We start from the raw sequence: 23715 nt of genomic DNA on the forward strand, positions 1-23715 counted from the left end.
CCAATTTTATTTTATTTTTCTGGTATTTTGTTTATTATCATTTTATCAAGGTATTTTGTTTATTTGGTCACTCAATTTGGATCAATGTTCATTTTGGCACCCAATAAAGAAAAGGAATTAGATTGTGACTCATGTAGTTTAACAAAACTAATTTATTTATTAAGAATAAAAAAATAATTTATTACTAATTCTTATGGCTTCATACTTATTTGCGAGTTTGCTTTTTCATGAATTTTATGCTCTATTACAATTAATTTTTTTCTTATTTGAAAATATAGAGAAAAAAATTTAGTTAAAATGTGAAATTTGATTAGTAAAGAAGGAAATTTAGTTTTTTATTCCTGGATAAATATTAATTAATTAAGGGAATTTTTAATTATTTTGATACTGTAGGAATTAATTAATTAATTAATTAATTAATTAATTCAAGCAAATCACAAGAACTATTATAACTAATTCAAATAAGGTATTACGATATTGTTGATAAAATTGATAATTAATATGTTGAGCTTTTTTATATATTTTCCAATGCTATACAAGCAAATGTTCCAAATAAGATTTCCATATAAAAAATCAATAATTTATGATATCCACACTTTATTATTTATTTATTAATGCATTAGTTTATATAAAAACATCAAATAACTTACATATTAATTATTTGATGACAAAATGTTGCGAATTACTTACATTTTCTACTGTTAAATGTGTCAAAGGGGGCAATTAACTCTTTTAAGAGCTTCACCGTTATATATAAATTGAGAGATTTAGCTAATTAAAGATGGGATAGAAGTGAAACGTTTGGGAAAGTTCTAAAAAAATTCAATTATTTTTATTAAAAATTAATTTTTTATATATAAATTGTTTTGATACGCCGATTTCAAAAATAATTTTTAAAAAATAAAAAAATATTATTTTAATATATTTTAACACGAAAAACATCTTAAAAAATAATTGTTACTACACTGCCAACTGCCAACTGCCAAACAATCTCAATAATCAAAATAAATTGAACTTTTGCTTTAATTTTTTGGGAAAAAAAATAATATTAGATAGGTAAATCCAAAGGCAAGGGACAATTTCAACCTGAAAGTTTCCATGTAATTTGTCTTTTATTAAGTACAGCACTATTTAACAAGTCAATACTTATTGTACAGCACTATTTAACAAGTCAATTTGTAAATTAACCATAAATTCACATCATTCAGGATATTTCATATTCAAATTAATATAGTGATTCGTTTTTTTTTAATGAAAAATCTATGTTCATTAATTCATTTAGGACGAAAATATCATTTAAATATGTACAAGTAGAAAAGACATAATATTCATCATCGTGAAGTACGCAATCAGCCTCTTTGTATATTATTATTTTTTTTATTAAAAAACAAATTGCTAAAATATATTCATAAAGATTAAAAATATTTTTCATTTAAAATTATATCAAATGGTTTTTTCTCATATATTTTTTTTTTTTAACATCAAAATCATTAAAATGTACTGCAAAAACATCAATTTATTATTTTTCAAATGAAATATATTTTTTGAAACAAACTCAAAAGTAGAAGCTATTGTCCTTCCAAACACACTGATTGGCGTGGAATTGGTTTAAGTGTTTATATGAACATTGAATCGGTATTATATATTTATTGAATTGTTTTATAGCATCTTTATCATGTAGCTTATTTGGTCAATGCGTGTATCTAGGGATGAGAAAAAAACCAATAAACCGATTAAACCGAGAAAACCGGAGAAAAAATAATCGAAAAAACTGAACAAAAAAAAAAAACCGAATTAACCGATTAAAAAATCACAAAAAAATTCCGATTCGGTTCGGTTTTGGTTTCTAAAATCTGAAATCGATTGAACCGAACCGAACCGAACCGGTTCAACCAGCCACCACTTAAAAAAAAAAAAAAGACAAGTATAAATACCATGCTTTCTAACCCTAGAATAAATTAACTCATCAACTGCCACCCCCCCCTCCCCATCAATTCTCTGCATCTCTCTCTCTTTTAACTTTTACTTTCCCTTTTTCTTTAATTACTCTTTGGTTGGCCCCCCTCCCCTCCCCTCCCCTCCCCTCCCCTCTCTGCATCTCTCTCTTTACTCCCTGGCTGGTGAAAAATCAAAGCAGAACAAGTTGGTCGTCGTTGGCTCTACTGAGACACAGAGTGATGAAGAAGATTACTTGGCTGAGTTAACTCACCAAATGGATTACTCCGCCTTTGAAGATGATTTCAAGAGAAATAAACTCTCTTGCAGCACCAAAAAGACTAAGGTATTGCTTCCTTTATGTTTCTTTTAAAGTAGGACGATCTGCTCTGGTTTCTTTGATTATGTTTTCTGGGTTTAATGTTTGGGTCTTGGGTTGTTTGCCTGATTTGCAAAGTTGGGTTTTGTCTGGATCGTCTCCATCAACATTATGTGCAGTTGTAGACAAGGATTTAGCTGTGGAAGCTTGAATGGATCTTCACCTCTAGCAACTTGGGATCTACTGTATGAGGTTGCAGGAGAAGTATAGAGGACCATTGGGTTTGAACCGGTTTGAAAGGAAAAAAAACCGAACCGAACCGAACCGAAATTAATCGGTTTGAACCGGTTTTCGGTTCGGTTCGGTTCACAAAATTAAAAAAAAATTTGGTTTGGTTGTTTATTTTGGTTCAAAACCGGACCGAACCGGAAATGCTCAGCCCTACGTGTATCTAATCAATGATAGGTCATGGGTTTGAGCATTAGAAGAAGCAATAATTTGATGACCTGTAATCTATTTTTTTCTTAAAAAATAAGGGATAAAGCCTTTCTTAAAAGGAAAATAAATATTAGCCCAGGCACGGGCAGAAGCTCGCATGTTTAGGTTTTTTTTTACTATATTTTTAGGTTTTTTTTCTTTTATTTTTTTTTCTTTTATTATTTAATGTAAATTTTTTTAAAAAAAATTTATCATTTAATATTTTGTTGATTGTAAATCGGTTTTTATATCATATAATAAAATAAAAAATTAATTTAACCCAATAAAATTCATAACTTGGATTATGGATTTGACAGATTAACTAGGGTGAATATAATTTTTTTTTCTTTTGATTTATGTTATTCAATAGATGACCTATCATTTATTTTTTTTCCCCTAAAAAATAAGGGATCAAACCCTTCTTGAAAAAAAAAAAAATATTGGCCTAGACATGCGTCCCTATCTTAAGCTCACATAATTAGGTTGTTGTGTAATAGGTCCATCCATGTTGTGGTGCTCGTGCTAGCATATTTGGGCTTTTTTTAGGTTTTTTTTTCAATATTTTTTTTTAATTCTAATATTTAATGTAGATTTTTTTTTATTGAATTTTATCATTTAATATTTCATTGATTATAAATAGGTTTTTTGTTTTTTTTATATATAATAAAATAAAAGAACTAATTCAATCCATTGGAGTTCATAACTTGGATTATAGGTTTGGTAGGTTAACTAGGGTGAATATGACTTGTTTCTTCTTCTTCTTTTTTTTCCTTTGATTTCTTTGGTTGGGTCTGCTTAGTCAATAAGGTCATGTTAGAGCAACTTCCACATGATTTAATTTAAAAGTCAGGCTAAGCAAAAAGTCAAATAAAAAAATTTCAAATTTGAACCGTTGTATCAAGTTTAATAATAATATCAAAAAATTTAAGACAGTATAAATATTATTTTTTTATGTTCCAAAGAATTTTAGTCCAAGCGACAACAATTGTGTGGAAAATAACATGGTTTAATAATTAGTACTAATAACTTGGGATGTTTTGTTTTTCATTGATCTAGATAAGGATTTGATGATCCAAAGTCTCAATTGAGAAAGAATGATAAGGAATGTTACTAGATCATTGCATGTGCTCTGCATTGCGGTCCAAAAAAAAAATTAGACCTACAAGTATCCAAGTATTATGAATGTATTTTTTTTTAGCATAAAGTCTTTTTAAATCTATAGGGATTGAATTTTGTGACCTGTTTGACTTGAGATATCTAAAACCAACTCGTAGATAAAAATATAGTTTGAATCAAAAAGTCAAGATAATATTTTTAAAAAAATATATATATTAAAATGATAAAATATTAGATCAACTGGGTTAACATGTCAAATCTATTACCCAAGTCATAAGACCTTTATAACTTTATAGAAAAAAAGAAAAAATTAAACTCAATTTTCAATGAACCCAAAGTTAAAAAGGATGAAATTGAAAACAAGATTTAACTAAAATAATGAGTCGAGTCCACCTGAGTTAACTTGTCAAACATGTGTCATGTAACCAGTATAACCCTATAAAAAGCAAATTGAAATAAAACTTGAATCTTAATTCCCAATCAAATTAATATTGAAAGATTAAATTGAAAAAAAAATCAAATAAAAAAAGACAAAAAAATATGACACAAGTTACAAAATTAAGATAACTCTATAGAAAAAAAAATAAAAAATTATAAAATCTAATTTCTAAATAATCAGATATTGAATAATACAATTAAAAATATATTCAATTAAAAAATAATAAAAATAATAATTTGAGTTAACATGATTAAACAGTAAAATTACGACTCAAGTCAAGAAACCGAAATAACTCTATAAAAAAAACAAATGGAAAATAAATTATGAAGTTCAATACCCAACAAACTCAATATTAAAAAATAAAATTAAAAAAAAAAACTAAGTTTGAAATATAAAACAATTCTTAAAAAAAATTTTAAGACTGAAATGAAAAGGACTTTTTAGTATATGTTAACAATAGTGTTAGCTAATGGTTTTACAATAATTTGATGAAGAAAATAAGACTAACTATTTATATAGAAGTTAATATTGACATAATAAAAATAATTCAAAGTTAAGTAATAAAGGTAATTAATATCTAAAACTAATTAGAAAAATAATAAAAAATAATATATTAATTATGGGTTTAATTTGAGGATTTCCAAAACTCAACTGTTTATATTGGACCTCTAAAATTATTTAGAAAACTTTAAGCATAATTCAACAATTATTTAAATTTATAATTATTTTTATTAGATTGTATGTCGTCTATCTATTAATCTACAAACACATTTTTCATGTCACAAATTTACACCCAATTGATTTATTCACAAGAAAATATCTTAAATTGAATGGAAAAGACATAATATTCTTTGTTAAGTGTGCAATCCGTCTATCTGTACATTAATATTTTTAACTAAGAAAAAAGGAAACACATAGCTAAAGTATATTAGGTATTTTATATATATATATATATATAGGTATTTAATCAAGATAAGGATTTGATGATCCAAAGCGTGCATCGTGGAAGAATGAAGATGAATGAATATTATAGTACTGTTAGCTAATGGTTTTCCAATACCAGCTAGCTAGGAAAATCCTCTTCCCCTTCTGCTTGGGTTTTAGGGAGATGAAAACATAGTTTTGAAAATCTGGTCTGGTCTGGTTTAATGGTTCAATTTAAAACTTAGAAAATCCAAAACTAAAATTAGATCAGGTTGAAAAAAAAAAAAAGTCAATGACTCGGTGTGATGACAAAACCCGATTTCAACTGTTGAATTTTTTTTTTTTATCAAAATGATATCGTTTTGATTTTTTTAAAATAGAAATTGATCCAAATAATCTGATGACCGGATCAAAACCTGATAATTTTATCTAAACCTGAAACCTAAATTTTAAATTGGACCGGTTACTGGATCAGATATAAAAAGTATGATGAGCTATGATAACAATTATTTATGCAATCCACTTTCTTGCTAGCAATGGGGTCCATACCTCAAATTCTCCGAACCCGACCGCCATTGATGCAATATTCTATACCAATCCAATGGTCAAAACTGTGCGAGAATGACTAGCCTTCTAAAAGAAGGAAACCTGTCTGAAAAAACAGCAAGAAACGAAAGGGGAAAGAGAGGGGAATCTCCTGGAAAAAAAGTTGACGCTTATTTTGACAACAAGTGGAGGGTGAGGAACTCCATAGGGAAGTCACTTTGGTGATTGGCCTATCCAATTATTTTATCCTTAGCCGTGAAGTATTCTAAATTTATTTAAATTCAATAATTCAGGAATCACCACGCACTATCCTTGTTGCCCCTTATTAGGGTTTTCATTGCTCATAGATATATCAGAATAACCGGTTTATATAATATATATATATATATATATATATATGAAAATAAATTTTTCAACCCTAACCACAAAAACTAATACAATACTAAACAAATATGGTTAAATTAAATGAGATTTACGTATACCTATTGTCTTTGACATTTTAAATTTAGACTTTTAAAACGGATGTTTTTTTAATTAATGAGTCCTTCAATGTGTAAATTGATTTGAAATTATTTTTTGACTGCCAAATAAAAAAATTGATATATATTTTTTTTATCATTATAAAACAAAAAGAATAATGAAAACACAAATTATAGTACAAATTAGGACTTGGAATTTGAACTAGAAGGCAGAATTATTTGATATGGACATCTTTTTATACAAGGATAGATAATACAGTGGCATGAAAACAAGCGCATGAAGCTAGCTGTTCCATTGAATATATTCCCACTGAACAATCATACCACCAGAACACACAAAGCAACACACAAACTTCTCCATGGTTCTCAGATAAGAGGATGAACACTTGATGATACATTCCATCCTCATACAGATAAAATCTCACCTAGATTCTACACACAGGCCTCTCCACATAGCTACGCACACACTTGGAACTTGAAGATACATGTAGCTAGCTACATTACATGAGACAGCAGGCATTAACGTTGTCATCGTTAAACATGTTGCTGACCTTGTCGTCTCCCCGGTGGCTCACCGGGATGGTCCCATGCCTGTCTGCAAGATTGTAGCCATGCTTGTAATAGTTGTAACTCTCTTTGAACTCACTAGTTGTGTCCTTGAAGTAGTGATTAGCTGATGTGAAGTACAATGGTGGATTCGGATAGGGCCAGAATTCTGCTCTCTTTCCTGCCCTCCTCACCGCCTTGAGCACCTTGTTTCGATCAACATATCCCACTACAGTCACCTTTTCCATCTCCAAGTCCACCTCCACTGAATCAATACCTGATAACACATGGATAAATTGAAGAATGGAAGGGAAATTATTAGATATGAATTCAACAAAAATATTAATTTGTTCTTGTTTTGCCGAAAGTGAAGAATGGAATCAAAGATATACCTTTGAGCTTGTAAATGGCATTTTTGACAACTCTTTCACAGCCAGTGCAGCACATCCTGACTTTGAGCTCCACAGTCTAATAAAGCAAAAAGATGAAACACGGTTTAAACACGGTTTGGTGAGATTCTGATTTGATGTTGGACCTACATTAAATTGATATAGCTTCAAGATTCTTATGTTCTCTAGGGTTAGGAATATTTGGGAAAACTGGCTTTTTCATAATTTTTTCATAACAAAATCAAACAGAAAAAAGAAAAAACATATTTCAGTTTTTATTAAAATTAAATCAATTTCTGTAAATTGATAAATAAATAAATAAGTAAAATGATTGTTGTGCCATGATTAGAAAATTAATTTAGGGGAAAGTAAATTTGTCTGTCAAGATTTTCAAGTTTGATTAGTGCTTTTTTGAAACAAAGATTTGGGTTCAAAATAACATACATAAAAAAATAACTTCATTTGAAACCTAATGAAAATTAGAAGTCTTAGCAAAATAAGAAAGAGCGTTGAGGTACATGCTTTTACAGCTTGAGGTCCTAACAGGAGTTTTTAAAAATTTAAATTTTATATTTTTTTAAAGTATTTTTAGATCATTTTAATGTATTAATATTAAAAATAAATTTTTTTTTTAAAAAAAATATTATTTTAATATATTTTCAAGAAAAAATACTTTAAAAAGCATTTGCTATCATTACCCAAACACTCCCGCCTATGTAAATTTCTATTCTTAAAAAAAAAAAACCTGGATATATCTTTTTTTTTGTTAATAGTCAAAATTTTATTAAGAAAAAAGCTATAAAAATAATAACCTAACTTATATCAGATGAACAAGTAGAGGAAAAGAAAAGCACAAAAAACTGTTGCATGAAATAGAAAAAAACAACAAAAGGAAAATAAACAAATCATAAGAAACCAACTCCTCCCAATTAAACATTCTTTATATTAAGCTCTAAAGAGTTAGAATCAAGCCTGGATATATCTAAAAACAAAAATGAGGGCTGTATTGTTTTTCCCTCTATATATATATATATATGCTGTATGAGGGAGTTCTAACTTACAATAATTAAAAGATATATGCAAATTATTCACCAAAAATATTATCCATATCATTTTTACAAAAAATCCATGTATCTACAACAAGCAAAATGGGGTTATAAGATCCAAAAGTCATTTTTCCTCTCACCCATGAGAAAGATATTTTTCTCACATATAGAACAAACCAGACTCTTTTTCTTTTTCTTTTTCGTCTATGCCTCTCCCTAATAAAACAAAAAAAAACAAAAAAAAAAGAGTTTTCCACATGCACGTAATAAAACAAGAAAAAGAACCCTTGTATTTTCTCTCTTGCTTGGCAAGTTGAACGAGAAGATTAAGGTGATGAAAGCCGAAGCAATATATATATAGAAGATACCTTGATTGCTAAGAAACAAGAAAAAGAAAAACTAGTTGAAGGAGGAGATGAAAGCGAACCTGCAAAGAGAGTGGTCTCCCCTTAGGCATGTTGCGCTTGATATTTTCGAACCTCGCGTGGTCTTCTCGAAAGTAAAAGTAAGAGTAAGCAATGGAAGATAAGAAAGCCTTGAATGCTCGCTCTAAGATGGCAGCCATGGCGGTCAACATATATATATAGGGTTCCCCTTCAACACATAAAGCTAGCAAAGGAAATTGAAGAGGAGAGTTAAACTAGCTAGAAAGACAAGCTAGCTAGACCCGAGAAGATATTCCTTTGGAGGCAGTAATATCGGGCATCGCTTCCTTCAAGGTTCTATTCCACCGGCATGCGATATATTCCATTTGCTAGTTTTCTTGAGCTTAAATTCAATGGAATTTGGAAAATGTGGTCTCTTCCAAAATAATCAAAACATTAAAAAACAATTCTTTTAGAGAGGGGAATGGTATCTTAATCTCCCTCTCACATGAATTATGTATTCTTGATGTGGGGGTCAAGAGCTTGCGATGACATAGACGACGAAGAGGAATATATATCATGACTCATACGTGATATGGATTGGATGGGCTTAAGGAAAGAAAGCTAGGTTTTGATGCAAAGTGATGATCAACACATATATTCTACAATATTCTTCCTTTCTCCACCATCTATACAGAAAGCCTCGCAAAGTTACAGTCCCACATGCACACTATTACTTTTAATTTTTATTTTGATTTTATCCGGTATCCTCATATATTTTTAAAGAATGAGACTAGTCTCGTTAGAGGTTTATTGATGCCCCTTTCAATAAGTCTACTTTTTAAAGATCGAACTTGTGTTTTCACATTTACAAGAATATAACAATGTCTTAACCACTAGATCAATACTTTATTTAAATATCTAAATGTTAATTTATAGTAAATTATAAATTCATCTCTCTCGCATTGCATTATAAATAATTAGATATTAATCTTCCCAGTTTCAGAAAACTAATTAATTCATTAGTTCATTGACCGGTGTTGATTAATTAATTATTCTTGATTTAATGTCATTTATTTCAGAAACTGATTATTAGTCACTTGATATATACCAGTCTTAAACAGGCTTAACTTAATATTATCTTGTTTCAAAATATACATATGTTTCAAAATAATTGATTAGTTTTAAAAAACTAGAGGGGCTGTTTATAGTTTACTCATAGTGTTTAGTATTTTTTTTTAGAAGCTTAATTAAGAAAATAAAAGGAATATTTTGTTAGAGAATAATATAAATCATATATTGTAACCTTACCTAACAGCTTAAATTATTGGATTTAAATGGTTCTTTAATATGGTATCAGAGCCTTGATGATCAAGTGCTTACAAGTTTGAATTTCATCATCCCTATTTATTTGATAAAAATTAAGCACAAGATAATGTAGATTTATACAAATTTTAAGTCTAAAGAGCTTTCACTTGAGGGGGCTTGTTAGGGAATAATATAAATCATATATTAGAACCTTACTTAATAATTTAAGTTATTGAGTTTAGATAGTTCTTTAATATATTTTGGGTTGATATTTATATTTTTTGATGAAGACAATGGTATATATACTTATTTGTACGTGAATTAGGTAGGAGCATCATAGACTAAATTAACAATAAATAATAAATTTATTGTTATTCCCATCATAACCACCGAATATTCCTAACAAATTATGGTATTATCCCAGCAATCACACTAACGTAATATTCCAGCAATCACACTAACCATGTAACCAAAATATGAAATAGAGGGGAAATTAATGAAGAAAAAGGAAAATTAGTTGTTTAATTATTTGTTGTAGGGATAATAATTTAGATAATTATTTTAACCAATAAATATATATGTTATCAAATTCAAAATATGCATAAAATTAATTTGAAATATATATATATATATATATATATATATGTATGTATGTATGTATATTATATAAAATATATTTGGAGAATATTTAGATTTTATTAATACAAAATGATATATACATATTAACACAGGTGCGTGTGCGTGTGTGTATATATATATCAGTTTATAATTTTTATACATACACATGAACTTCAAATATATATTAACTATTATTTTTTATTGGATGATAAATATTATTTAAATAATGGATATCTGAAATTTGATATAGATAGTTTATGAATATTAAAAATTTTTATTTGAAAAATAATGAAAATTATCTAAATTTATCCATATACAACATGGTGAGTTTTAATTAGGGAATAATATAAATTATATATTAAAAACATTATTTAATAGTTTAAGCTATTGAGTTAAGATGTTTTTTTTAATATATTTTGAGTTGATATTTATATTTTTGAAGAAGACAATGGTATATATACTTATGTGTACGTCAATTAGGTAGGAGCATCATAGACTAGCCAAATTAACAATAAATAATAAATTTACTGTTATTCCCATCATAACCACCGAATATTCCTAACAAATTATGGTATTATCCCAGCAATCACACCAACGTAATATTCCAGCAATCACACTAACCATGTAACCAAAATATGAAATAGAGGAGAAATTAATGAAGAAAAAGGAAAATTAGTTGTTTAATTGTTTGTTGTAGGGATAATAATTTAGATAATTATTTTAACCGATAAAGATGTATGTTATCAAATTCGGTTTAAAATATGCACAAACTTAATTTGAAATATATATTTATATTATATAAATATATTTAGAGAATATTTAGATTTTTTTAATACAAGATAATATATACATATTAACACATGTGTGTGTGTATCAGTTTATCATTTTTATACACACACAAACTTCAAATATATATATTAATTATTATTTTTTATTGGATGATAAATATTATTTAAATAATGAATACCCGAAGCTTGATATGGATAGTTTATGAATATTTAAATTTTTTAACTTGTTATATAATGAAAATTATCTAAATTTATCCATATACAACATGGTGAGTTTTAGTTAGTCCCTTTACCCATTCAGATCTTCTAATCTAGAATTTGTAAAGCAAATAAATTATTCCGATCAATTTTAAAGTAAAGAGCTTAATTTAACCACATGTGCAAAGTAGAGGGACCAAGTTATCTACTTTTTTCTCAAATGTAGTAGAAAATTCTCAGAATACCTTGCGAACATTGGAATCGGACTGTCTGATAAGAAACAATACCGTGTGGACATTTATTGGAAGATTACTGACATAATTTTTATTCTCTCACTTAATGGAAGGTTTGATACTGCCATGGATATATCCTTCACCTCTTTTGTTTCTCTTGATATTTATTTCAAAAGAGAAAATTCTTGTTCCTTGAACAAGGGTTTCAAAAAACATTATCGAATGTATGTTTTTAAATAATTTTATCCCCTAATCATGATAATATGATGCCTGCCTAGCTACTTGCAAGTGTATTATGGAGGAGGTTCTTGATTCTTAGCATCAAATTGCAAGTGGGCTGCAGCACTAGGGGCTAATATTTAAGCTAAATCATGGAAACCAAACCCTCTTAAGAGCTAAATCTCCTGATGAATTACGCCACCTTGGAGGGTTTTTTGCTTTGCCGATGTGTCGTTAGACAATAGTAAACATTCTTGTTCAAAGACAGATTTTGTGGCAATTGTGTCTTGGTGTAGCCAGAGTCTGATACAAACTTCAGCAATAGATCTTGATTTTGTCCTAAAATATCCAGTCCCTTGCCATATATAGTTCCAGTCCTTCCTCCGACAGTGGTAGACCATCGCACAAGCCATTTTTAAAAATTTTGGTGATGGAAGTTGAGCCGAGGAGAGACATGGTGCGAGAGAAGAACCTCAGGTATGAGAAATTGTAACGATCAGATTGTTTTTGTGGAAGAATTTGTTGTTACTCAGGTATCATTTTTGTTTTTTTTTATTATTATTATTCTCTTGAAGTTCCAATTTGATTTTAATTTCTCTCTTCAGTGATTCTCTTGCTAATTTTTCAGTATTTTCATCTTTTGTGCTTGAATAGCATTGAATGATTCATTAAAAATGAAATACTTTTGCAATAATTCCCCTCAATGTTTGTGATTCTTTTTATCAATTATCACAGCAAATAGTTAGTGTACAATTGAGAAAGGAATCTTTTCTAGAGTGTAGTTGTGATTATTTTTTAAAGTGCTTTATTTATTGAAATATATTAAAATAATAATTTTTAATTTTTTAAAAAATTCCTCTAATGATTTGATTTTGAATGATCTTTCCCACCACAATATATAATATATATTGTGGCTTTTCAATCTCTTATAAAAATGTTATTAATTCCTATGTATATGTATTTAATAAAAAAGCCAAAACCTTATAAAACACTATTTATTATAATAATTGTTTTTTTTATTAGTTTTTTTTCTTTGATTTTTTTTTTAAATCTATTTTTTTTTAGTTTGCTTTCTATGAGATTATCATAATCTTAAGACCATTTCATGAGTTAATTTGACGGTTCACCCGACTCGGATGGTTTTTAATTATTATTTTTTTTAATTTTATCCTTTAATAGGTTCATTGAAAATTATTTAGATTGTTGTTTTAAACCTGTTAAATCAACCAAGTTATATTGAATTATTAAAATAATTGTGTATCAAGTATATTAAAATACAATTGGATCTTTTAAATATATTTTTATAATTTTAATGCATATAAAGTAAAAAAAAAAAACATATTTACATTATTAAAAATCCATATAAATTAATAGCATCTCCAAGGGAGATGCTTTTATTTCTTGCCTCCTTTTCCCACGAAAGTCGATCCCCTTTTCTAATATAATATATAAAGGGTTATTTTGATTATTTCAATTGATTTAAAATTTTTCATTAACCAGCAAGTAGTTTTCATAATAATTTAGGGTAAAACATAAAATTAAGAATGATCAAGATAATTTTCCCTTAACATATTTATAAAAAATTCATTTTCATACAGCATTCCTTAAGATTTGAAACATTGATATAAAAAAATAAAAATAAAATAAAAAAGCTACAACCAGTATGTGCCTCCTAGAGAGTAAAATTTAAGTTTTATAGCCTCCAAGTTGAATATGAGTCCCAGCTCTAATTTAAATTATTCCATACCATTATATTTGATTAATATTTCAGTACAGGGAAAAAAATACATTGAAAAGATAGAACAAAAACATAAATAAATTTATTTTAAAAATAAATCTATATTAATTCAAATAAAAAATTTAGAAAAACAGCTCATTTATTTCAACTGTCTTTTTTTATTTTCCAAAAACACGGACAGACCCAAAAAACATGCGAAGCACTCTTCTCGAAACAGCAATTAAACATTATTAAAAAGACATTTTCGTCTCCAAGTTAGGTTTTCAAGGAAGATTTCCGACAAGAACAATAATAAAGCAATTAAGCTGATTTCTAACCAATCTGGGACATGCTAAAAAGCAGCAAGAAATAACATATCAAGCAAAGAATACTTTCAAGTACAGAGAAATCTCGATAAATTTATAAAGCGATTATTTTTTAAAGTATTTTTTATCTATAAATATATTAAATAATATTTTTTTTTTTTTAAAAAATTATTTTTGATATAGTACATTAAAATATTTTAATAACACAAAAAAAAAACATTAAATTAAAATAAAGAAAAAAATAAAATAAAAAAATAAAATATTTTTAAAATACAAAAATTAAAGTAAAATTTAGATAAGTACAGAGAAATTTCGATAAATTTTATAGTGTAATTATAGTTATTTTTTAAAGTATATTTTTATTTATAAATATATTAAATAATACTTTTTTATTTTTTAAAAATTATTTTTGATATTAGTGCATTAAAATATCTAATAACACAAAAAAAAACATTAAATTAAAGTAAAGAAAAAAATAAAATATTTTTAAAATAAAAAATTAAAGTAAAATTTAGATAAGCACTGAGAAATTTTGAGGGCTGTCTTTGTCATAATTATTATGGCAAACCAAGAACATTATCTGGAGAAATTGACAGGAAAGGTGAAATCATTAGCTTATCGACAAAAACAATTCATGTTTGGAGGCCAAAACCATCAATAATGGAGAGAGTAAATTAATATCAGATGGTGCGCCATGCTTTTCATCTTGAGAGGAAGTTGAATGACACGTGTATTGCACAGATTGAGTAGCTTATCCAGGCTGTGTTTTGTATAATATACAAAAAATTAAAGGATAAATGTTAAAGAGATATGATTTACAAATTAAGTGTTAAATAATGTAAAAATGATTAAGTGACTCCATAAATTGAGTTAAGTTTAGAAATTTTAATGAGATATCATATTTAAAATTATTTTGAGTATCTGAAATTAGATTTTAAATTAAATTTAATTTTAAGGAAATACAAAAAGTAAATCAAGCACTAACTCTTCTAATCTACTATACTAAAAAAAAATAAAAGTTAAAACTAGTTTCTTTAAAATACTTTTATATTCATCTTTTTTTAGAGAATTTTAAAGGAATAAGATAAAAATACTGAGAGTAATATAAAAAATAAAATGAATTTCATTTCATTTCTTCAAATCATGTAAATTCAATTTATTTATTAATAAAATTTAAATTGAATTTAATTATAATAGAAAATTGATTTCAAACCACTTGTTAATAAGTTAAAAAAAAAATTATTGATAATAGTGAATCCTAATTAAATAAAATAAAATAAAAAAATATATGTTTATGGTTGTAAATTTGAGAAAAAAGGAAAGAAAAAAGTGGTAAATTAAAAAAAAAAAAAACAACAACAACAAAAAAAAGGGAAAGGAACAAGACTTTTTTTTTTTTTGGCCTTTTTGAGGGTTGAAATATTGTTAATCTCCTGGTGGGTTTGTCACTATGTCCATCACTCTCTCTCTCTTTCTCTCTCCCCATTGAAGAAGTGAAAACAAAGGCAACTCCAATTCAGAAATCGTCGCCATTGTTTTACAACTCATCGAAGAAATTGATAAGGCTTGTTAATTTGCTGTCTTCCGAAATGAAAATAAAAAATTGAAATTGTTCTAAACTATATATTATCCATGAAGTAAAATAGAGGATATTCTAATCTCTACCGCACAAAACATACATTGAGTGCTCTATCAATTTCAAACAAAATCTATTTAATTTTTCCAAACATAATATAATGAATTAAGATTATAAAAAAAAAAAAAAACTATACCAAACCCGAAAACTAAAAGCACTTAAATTACAAAAGAGAACCACTAATTATCATACAAAAAACTCTCAAACTCAACAAAAGGAGATAAAACCGCAAAAAAAAAAAGAAAAAAAAAAAAAACGAAGGAACTAAGCATAAACAAAGAGCTGGGTGGTTGTGGTGGGAGAGGAGAACTCCGTGTAAACAATTTCAGTGAAGTCTAGGAGCTAGCCGTACGTGGAGGAGGACGATGAGAAGAGGAAGCAAAAGGAAGATTACTTAGAATGAGAAAAACGAACCCTTCTTGGAAAAGGTGCATCATTAAACACATGTTCCAAAACCCTAGTCAGAAACGCCATGTACTCCTCCATCAGCTCCGCCACTATTGCCACCAGTATCATCACTTCTTTTCTCTTCAAGAATTGCCAAGAGTCTCAAGATTCAGCTCTGCCCCTTCAAAAATATTCTTGAGCTTGACAGAAGAAACAGTAAAGAAGGTGAGTGTTCATAGAAAGGAAAAAACAAAGAGGTTCGGCAGTTTAACAGTCAGAATGGTTAGTGGTTTTCTCTAGTGATCATTTAAAGTAAGAAATTAATGTATTAAGCAAAGGAATTGGATTTACCACGGAGCCATCAACAAAGCGATTTCCTTTTCTTTGTTCTAGCTAGCTACTCGGCTGTTTCTTACACGTGGATGGATGGATGGATTTCTGTCACTTCACCACATGAGCTTATTTTAAATTCAATGATAAATTTAAAAATTAAGTAAATATTGAAAAATAAAATTAAAAAATAATAAAAATATAGAAAAAACATCTTTCTTTACTGTTGATATAAAAAGTACTAAATGAGATGAGTTTATATCTTATGGCCATGTTTGGAAGTATAGTTGTGGTTGCTTTTCAAAGTATTTTTCACTTAGTAAAACAATGTAGAAGGATACAAGAAACTCTCGTGATTTGTTTAGCGAGAGATCATTTGTATTTATATTCATTACAGTACACTTAAGGAGAATGTATTACAGCTGTGTAGACTATTAATTATAGCTATGGAATGTACATGAAAGGCAAGTATTTAACTCTTGTAATCAAGGTGTAATTTCATTTGCTGATTTTCCATGATCTGTAATTACATGTTTTGATATGTCGTGATCTGCAAATTGTATTTCCATAACATGCCCCTTCAAGATTTAATGGGGATGAAATCATGTTGAGCTTGTCTCTGAGGAAGGCAAATCGGGTAGACACAATTGGTTTAGTGAGCCCGTCAGCAAGTTGATCTTTACTTGAGATGAAACGCATGTCAAGAGTTTTCTGTTGAACTTTTTCCCTGATAAAGTGATAGACGATCTCCACGTGCTTAGTACGTGCATGGAAAACTGGATTGGCTGTGAGATATGTGGCACCGATGTTGTCCACTGGACTAAAGCTATACCAATTTCATGCAGCATGGATTGCACCCAAAGAGATTCAGTAGTGGCATGTACAATTGCTTGGTACTCAACTTCAGTGCTGAAATGTGCCACAATTTGTTGCTTCTTAGAACTCCATGAGATTAAGTTGTCACCAAGATATAGGCAGAACCCTGCGGTGGATTTTTGATCATCTAGATAGCCCACCTAGTCAGCATCAGAGTAGATAGAAAGTTGTGTGGAGGTGCTTGGCTTAATAAGTAACCCGAAATGAATTGAAAACTTGAGATATCGAAGGATTCTCTTCACATATGTCCAATATTCATCAGTAAGTTGGTGCATGATTTGGTAGACTTTGTTAACTACAAAGGAAATATTTGATCGAGTCAGAGACAAATATTGCAATGCTCCCACTACATTGTAGTAATTGGAAGGATCAAATAAGGTGCACTTGAGACCAATGATAGTTTCTAAGAAGATGACATTGGTGAAGAGACTAGTTTAGCATCCACCATATTTGTGCGTTGGAGAAGGTTAAAGATGTACTAGCTTTACGAGAGAAGAAAACCTTCGACCAACTGATGTGCTCCCATGCCCAGAAAATATTTGAGGTGACCAAGATCTTTGACAGCAAATTCATGACTGAGATTAGTGATCAGTTAGGAGATAGCTAGTGGATTTGATACAGTGATCAGGATATCATCGACATAAACAAGAAGGAATAATGAAGCTGAACTGTGTCTGTAGATGAAAAGAGAAGTGTCGGAGCAGGAGTTCACAAAACTAAGAGAGAGTAAGTGCTCTTATAGTCAATGGTACCAGGCTCGTGGAGACTATTTCAGACCGTAGAGGGCCTTATTTAGTCTGCAAATATGATTAGGAAATCGAGGATGAATATAGCCAAGAGCTTGGTGCATGTAAACCTCTTCAAATAAGTTGTCATGAAGGAAGGCGTTTTGTATGTCAATTTAATGTATCGGCCACTAATTGGAGATAGCATAGCTAAGCATGACTCGAATGATGGTAGGTTTTACCACAAGGCCCAACGTGTCATCAAAGTTAATTCCTGGTTGTTGATGATAACCCTTGGCGACAAGTCTTGTCTTTCTTCGTTCAAGAGAGCCATCAAACTTGTGTTTAGATTTGAAAATCCACATGGAGCCAACTATATTGAGACTAGGTGTGGCAGGGATTAAAGACAATATGCCATTTCTCATAAGTGTAGTGAATTCTTCATCCATCGTTGCACGCCATTCACGATATTTTGAAGCTTCTGAATAATAGGTTGGTGATTCTGGAATGATACCTATTACAAGAAAAGTTTGTGGCAGGGGATACCTAATAGTTCCATTAAGATTCTTTTTTGGTTTCATGATATTGTTTTGAGATTGTGTGATCATCTAATGAGGATGATGTGAGGGGATTTCTGTAGCAACTGATATGTGTTGGGTTGGTTGTGGTATGGAAGTAGAGTCGTTGGGAGGGGTGTAGGAATTTATGTCGGGTGGTGATAAGTTTTAGGAAGGAGCAGGGACTAAGGTGGATGAAGAAAATGGCTGAGAATAGGAAGAAGGTGTTGTTAGTGGTAATGAAATTGGTGTCGGGGTATGACTAATATTGTTCCTTAAAAGGGAGGTGGGGAGAGTTGTATATAAGGTGGATGGAGGTTGAGGTAGGGATGTATTTGAATTGACAAAGGGAAAAGACCCTTCCTCGAAGATCACATGTCTTGAGACAAATACCTTCATAATGGATGATGTATCAAGACATTTGAATCCACAGTGAGAATTGCTATAACCAAGGAAGACAGAACGTTTAGATCAAAAGTCAAGTTTGTTGTGATTAAAAATAAGAAGAAAAGGAAAACAGGCACACCCAAAGATTTTTAAGGATAAAAAATCAGGAACATGATTGTAGAGTTTTTCAAGTGGTAACATGCCAAAGGGGGAGGTAGGAAGGCGATTAATAAGATATGTGGCCATGAGAAAAGCGTTATCCCAATAATTGTGAGGAACATGATTGTGGGATAAGAGGGAGAGACCCATTTCAACGATGTGACGGTGTTTTCGTTCGACATATCCATTTCATTGGGAAGTATGAGGGCAGGAGATTCGATTCGATGTTGAATGCTAATTTTTGTAAAATAGGTGTGAAGGGAGCGATACTCCCCACCCCAATCAGTTTGAAAAGATTTGATCTTACAATTAAATTGGTGTTTAACAAGTTTTTGAAATGAGCAAAAAATAGGCATGACGCTGGATTTATTAGAGATTGGATATAGCCATGTGAATTTGCTAAAATGATCAACAAATGAAATATAGTATTTATTTCCCGTTGTGGACATGATAGGGAATGGACCCCACACATCAGAGAAAATTAATTCAAATGGTTAATTAGAAACTGATTGAGAACTAGAAAAAGGAAGACAATAACTCTTTCCTTGTTGACAAGTTAAACAGATACCCGAGATTTTATTAGACGAAGCAGGTAAAGAAAACTTTGAAACGAGATGATTGACAGTTTGATAGGATGGATGTCCCATTTGGTAGTGCCAGACATCAAGAGGTAAAAGAAAATCGATGACTCTTTCCTTGTTAAAAAGCTGAACAGATACCCGAGATTTTATTAGACGAAGTAGGTAAAGAAAACTTTGAAGCAAGATGACGGACAATTTGATAGGACAGATGTCTCATTCAATAGTGCCAAACATCAAGAGGTACTCGTTGAGATAGGTATGATTGTGGACAGTTTATTGATGTCATGGAGGTTGGAAAAATGTAAAGGTCGTCTTTAGGTTTGCCATGCAGAAGAACTCTCCCCGTTGCTTCGTCCTTCACCAAAAAAGAAGAAGAGTGAAATTCAATATAAACATTATTGTCTCTTGTGAATTGGCTAACATAAATTAAATTCTTTTGAATTTGAGGCACATGCAACAACTTATTTAAAATAAAAGAGGTTGGTGTGGAGAGAGTAGTAAAGCCAATATGTTTTGTAGGCAAACTTGCCCTGTCTCCAACATGAATTTGGTCGTTGCCAAGATAAGCGTCTGACTGGAGAGACAAGTTGTTGAAGTTGCTGGTGAGGTGATTTATGGAACCAGTATCCGGATACCAGTTGTTATTATGAGGTGGTAAGGAAGCTTTCATATGAGCTACCATGTGAGGAGAGGTGCCTTGGTAGGTATGATTAAATCTGTAATGACATTAGATGACAGTGTGACCAAGTTTGCCACAGACCTGGCACTATAGTCTCAGATTGGAGGAGTAGTTTGGAGGTGGACCTCTTTCTTTATAGCCACATCCCCTTCCTTTGTTGTTGGAGCCATAGGACTGGTGTTGAGGGAGACGTTGGTGTTGTGTATATCTTTCAACACATGATCTGTGGTCATTTCTTATGGCCATGTTCACCGAATTAACAGAGTTATCAAATGAGATTTATTGTTGTTCTAGATGTAGTTCAAATACAAGAACATGATTAAACATATCTTCTGAGATCATTTTGTCAATTTGAGTGGAAATTAAGGTGACAATATAGCATCATAAGAAGTATCAAGACTACCAAAAAGATAAGCTGTAAATTCATGGTTTTGAAGGGGTTGTCCAATGGTTGCCAAGTTATCCGAGAAGGACTTCATTTTTTGAAAATAATCAGAAATTGACAGGTTACCTTTCTCGATGGAGGCTAGGAATTGTCTAGTTTGTATGGCGTGAGCAAAAAAGTGAGAGGCAAACATTCTCTCAAGAGCAACCCGGACTTCTCCAGATGTTGATAGGCCAACCATTTATGCCAGAATATTTTCACATAAAGAGGAGACCAGTGCACTTAACACAATCTGATCTTGATCATACTAGGTAGAATAATGGTGGGGGCTAGGACTAGAGATGGTTCCATCAAGAAACCAAAAAGACGCTGACCACGTAAGTAGGGGACGATTTGAGTTTTCAAGAGTAGATAGTTATCCTTGGTAAGTTTGACCGTGACGAGGCTATGGATGTTGATGGGAGTGACGAAGTTGGAAGGAGAAGAAGCCATAATAGTGGATCGAAAAATGGAGGTTATATGATGCTCTGATACCATAAAACAATTTAGAAGGATGCAAGAAACTCTCGTGATTTGTTCAACGAGAGATCACTTGTATTTATATTCATTACAATACACTTAAGGAGAATGTATTACAGCTGTGTAGACTATCAATTACAGCTATGGAATGTACATGAAAGACAAGTATTTAACTCTTGTAATCAAGGTGTAATTTCATCTGCTGATTTGCCGTGATCTATAATTGCATGTTTTGATATACTGTGATCTGTAGATTGTATTTCCATAATACTAAAAAATGTAACAAAAAAAAATATTATTTGTATGTTTTAAAAATCAATTTTTAAATCAATACATCAAAATAATCTAAAAATACTAAAAAATTATTAATTTGACTTAAAAAAATAAAAAAAAAATTAAAACCTTTTTAAAACACAAAAATAAATAAAAATAATAATGATCGAAATTATACAAGAAGCCTTAATGTTGTTTTCTTAGAAAAGGAAAGAAAAAAAGGAAGCTAAAGCCTTGTCTATTTTTAGAGATATATAATCCTCATCCAAGCTTATTATTAACCCTTAAAAGAAACGTGTTTTTTTTCATTAATAAAAACTATAAATTTTCAAATGAAATTTTTTAAAATTAAAATTAACTTGAGGTATCATGTGATTAGTTGAGTTGTGTGTAAATTAGCTTGAATATCCCTATTAATCTATATATAAAAAAACTCAAGTCAACGAGTCAAATTAAACGTTATAGCTATGATTGTATTCATGATTATAAAAGGTTTTATATTAATCTATATGAACCTAGCTCATGCAATAATTTTTTTATATATATTTTTAATGATAAATATATTTTTACGATGAATCCTATTTATACATTTAAGAAAAATAAAATTGCTTAAAACTATAAATAATTTATAAACAAATTACTTAGTGTGATTATTCTTGAATAGAATAAGGGATTTAATCAAATCATTTTTTTTAGATAAAATTATATTTTCATGATCCGTGTCCTTCATGTGTATTTTAATGACTTCACTCAGTCTAAGTGAAAACCTAATTTTACTTGACAGAAATACTCATTGGGTTTCTAATTTTATCTTGTCCCAGTCAAATGACATAATGTGCTCGGTTACTTTTAACCTGTTTGCCGTGTTTGTAAAAATTTGATTTTTTAATATTTTTTAATTATTTTAATATTAAAAATATATATTTTTTAAATATATATTATTTTAATATATTTTTCTATAAAAACACTTTAAAAATTAATTATGATTTCAATACCAAAAACTAGCCTTGCCCTACTGTATAGGAGCTGGATAGTTTTTACCCAGATTATGATTTGTAACGGCAACAGTTTTTTTATTGAATAATAATATCTTGGGATCAATTTATATGTTAGTTGTGATTAATTTATAGCTGGTGAATAAGCAGAAACAAAAGAGAATGGTTGTAAAACTTGACCGGTATTAACTCGGATAAGACTCCGCTCAAAAATTAGGAAGGCTGATTTAGTTAATTTTTAATTTTTTTTAAAATTAAAATAATGTTATTTTAATAAAAAATAATTATAAAAAATCAATAAATTAAGAACCGTAAATCAATCTTAAATTAAAAAAGATAACCTAAATTTTTAATTATTTCAATGTCTCAGATTGAGTCGGCATGTCCGAGTTTTATCGCTGTGGTCATGCTAACACATGATAATATTAAAAAAATATGATCACAAAACTTTATCATTGTTAAAATTATCTTCAAAACAGCCGGCAGCAGTACGGTTTGATCCCTTCCTCGTGTTGATTATGTTAGCCCCTTGTTTCTGTCGCATTAGCCCACCTTTGCTCCATAGCCTAAACTGCAAAACCTCTCTGCATTCATGTCAATACATTCGGAATGTTTGTTATAGCAGCGAGGTTGTATTTTAAAAAAAAATTAATTTTTTTATTTGAATTTAATTTTTTAATGTTTTTAAATTATTTTGATGATATTAAAAATAAATTTTTAAAAATAAAAAAATTATTTTAATATATTTTATAAGCAAAATCCACTTTGAAAAGCAATAACTATCATAATATCAAATACTATCTAAAAGTTGGATATTTTAGACGGTATTGAGGGAAAAAATTTAAGGTATTTAGAAAGTAATTAGTGATATCCTATTAGTTACTCTTTAGATCTACTTTAAAGAAAAAAAATAAAAAAAAACTAGAAAAAAAAAATTAGATGGAGATATTCTTATCATTTTTTATTTTGTTCTTTGTATCTATTTTTTTTATTTTTTCAAAATAAATCCTACAAATAACTATTAAGATTTTTGCTAGTTACTTCAAAAAACATTTTGCGTTGAAAAACATTTTACATTATTTTTTTATTTTTATAATAAATAATTATATAAAAATATAATGGATATGAAATAATAATGATGTATTAGAATGGAGATGTTAGTGATAATTGTCTTAATAAAGAAAGGAGACATTGAATATGATTGTAATTGAAATGTTTAGATCCTACAAATGAGTTGA

The 23715-nt window shown here is 29.2% G+C and overlaps 1 protein-coding gene and 1 long non-coding RNA gene across 2 annotated transcripts; both read right to left on the reverse strand.

Annotated features, from left to right (window-relative positions):
- Window positions 1-6494: 6494 nt before the first annotated feature.
- LOC118046727 (heavy metal-associated isoprenylated plant protein 30) lies at window positions 6495-8909 on the reverse strand. The gene is made up of 3 exons (XM_035055722.2): window positions 8644-8909; window positions 7174-7249; window positions 6495-7058 (listed from the first exon to the last, which is right to left on the reverse strand). Exons 1-3 carry the CDS (start codon window positions 8791-8793, stop codon window positions 6736-6738), a joined length of 549 nt encoding a protein of 182 aa, XP_034911613.1. The 5' UTR covers window positions 8794-8909; the 3' UTR covers window positions 6495-6735.
- A 6848-nt stretch (window positions 8910-15757) lies between these two features.
- On the reverse strand, window positions 15758-16452 carry LOC140955176 (uncharacterized). Its single transcript, XR_012168938.1, has 2 exons — window positions 16363-16452; window positions 15758-16211 (listed from the first exon to the last, which is right to left on the reverse strand). It is a non-coding gene; the product is annotated as an uncharacterized lncRNA (long non-coding RNA).
- Between the last annotated feature and the right edge of the window lie 7263 nt (window positions 16453-23715).

The sequence above is a fragment of the Populus alba genome, chromosome 19, assembly GCF_005239225.2.
Source record: "Populus alba chromosome 19, ASM523922v2, whole genome shotgun sequence".
NCBI classification, from domain to species: Eukaryota; Viridiplantae; Streptophyta; class Magnoliopsida; order Malpighiales; family Salicaceae; genus Populus; species Populus alba.

Coding starts and splice junctions, on each gene's coding strand:
- LOC118046727 (XM_035055722.2), bottom strand. CDS start 8,793: ATGTTGACCGCCATGGCTGCCATCTTAGAGCGAGCATTCAAGGCTTTC. Junction 7,250..8,643: donor GGAGACCACTCTCTTTGCAG/GTTCGCTTTCAT, acceptor TTGCTTTATTAG/ACTGTGGAGCTCAAAGTCAG. Junction 7,059..7,173: donor TGCCATTTACAAGCTCAAAG/GTATATCTTTGA, acceptor ATGTGTTATCAG/GTATTGATTCAGTGGAGGTG.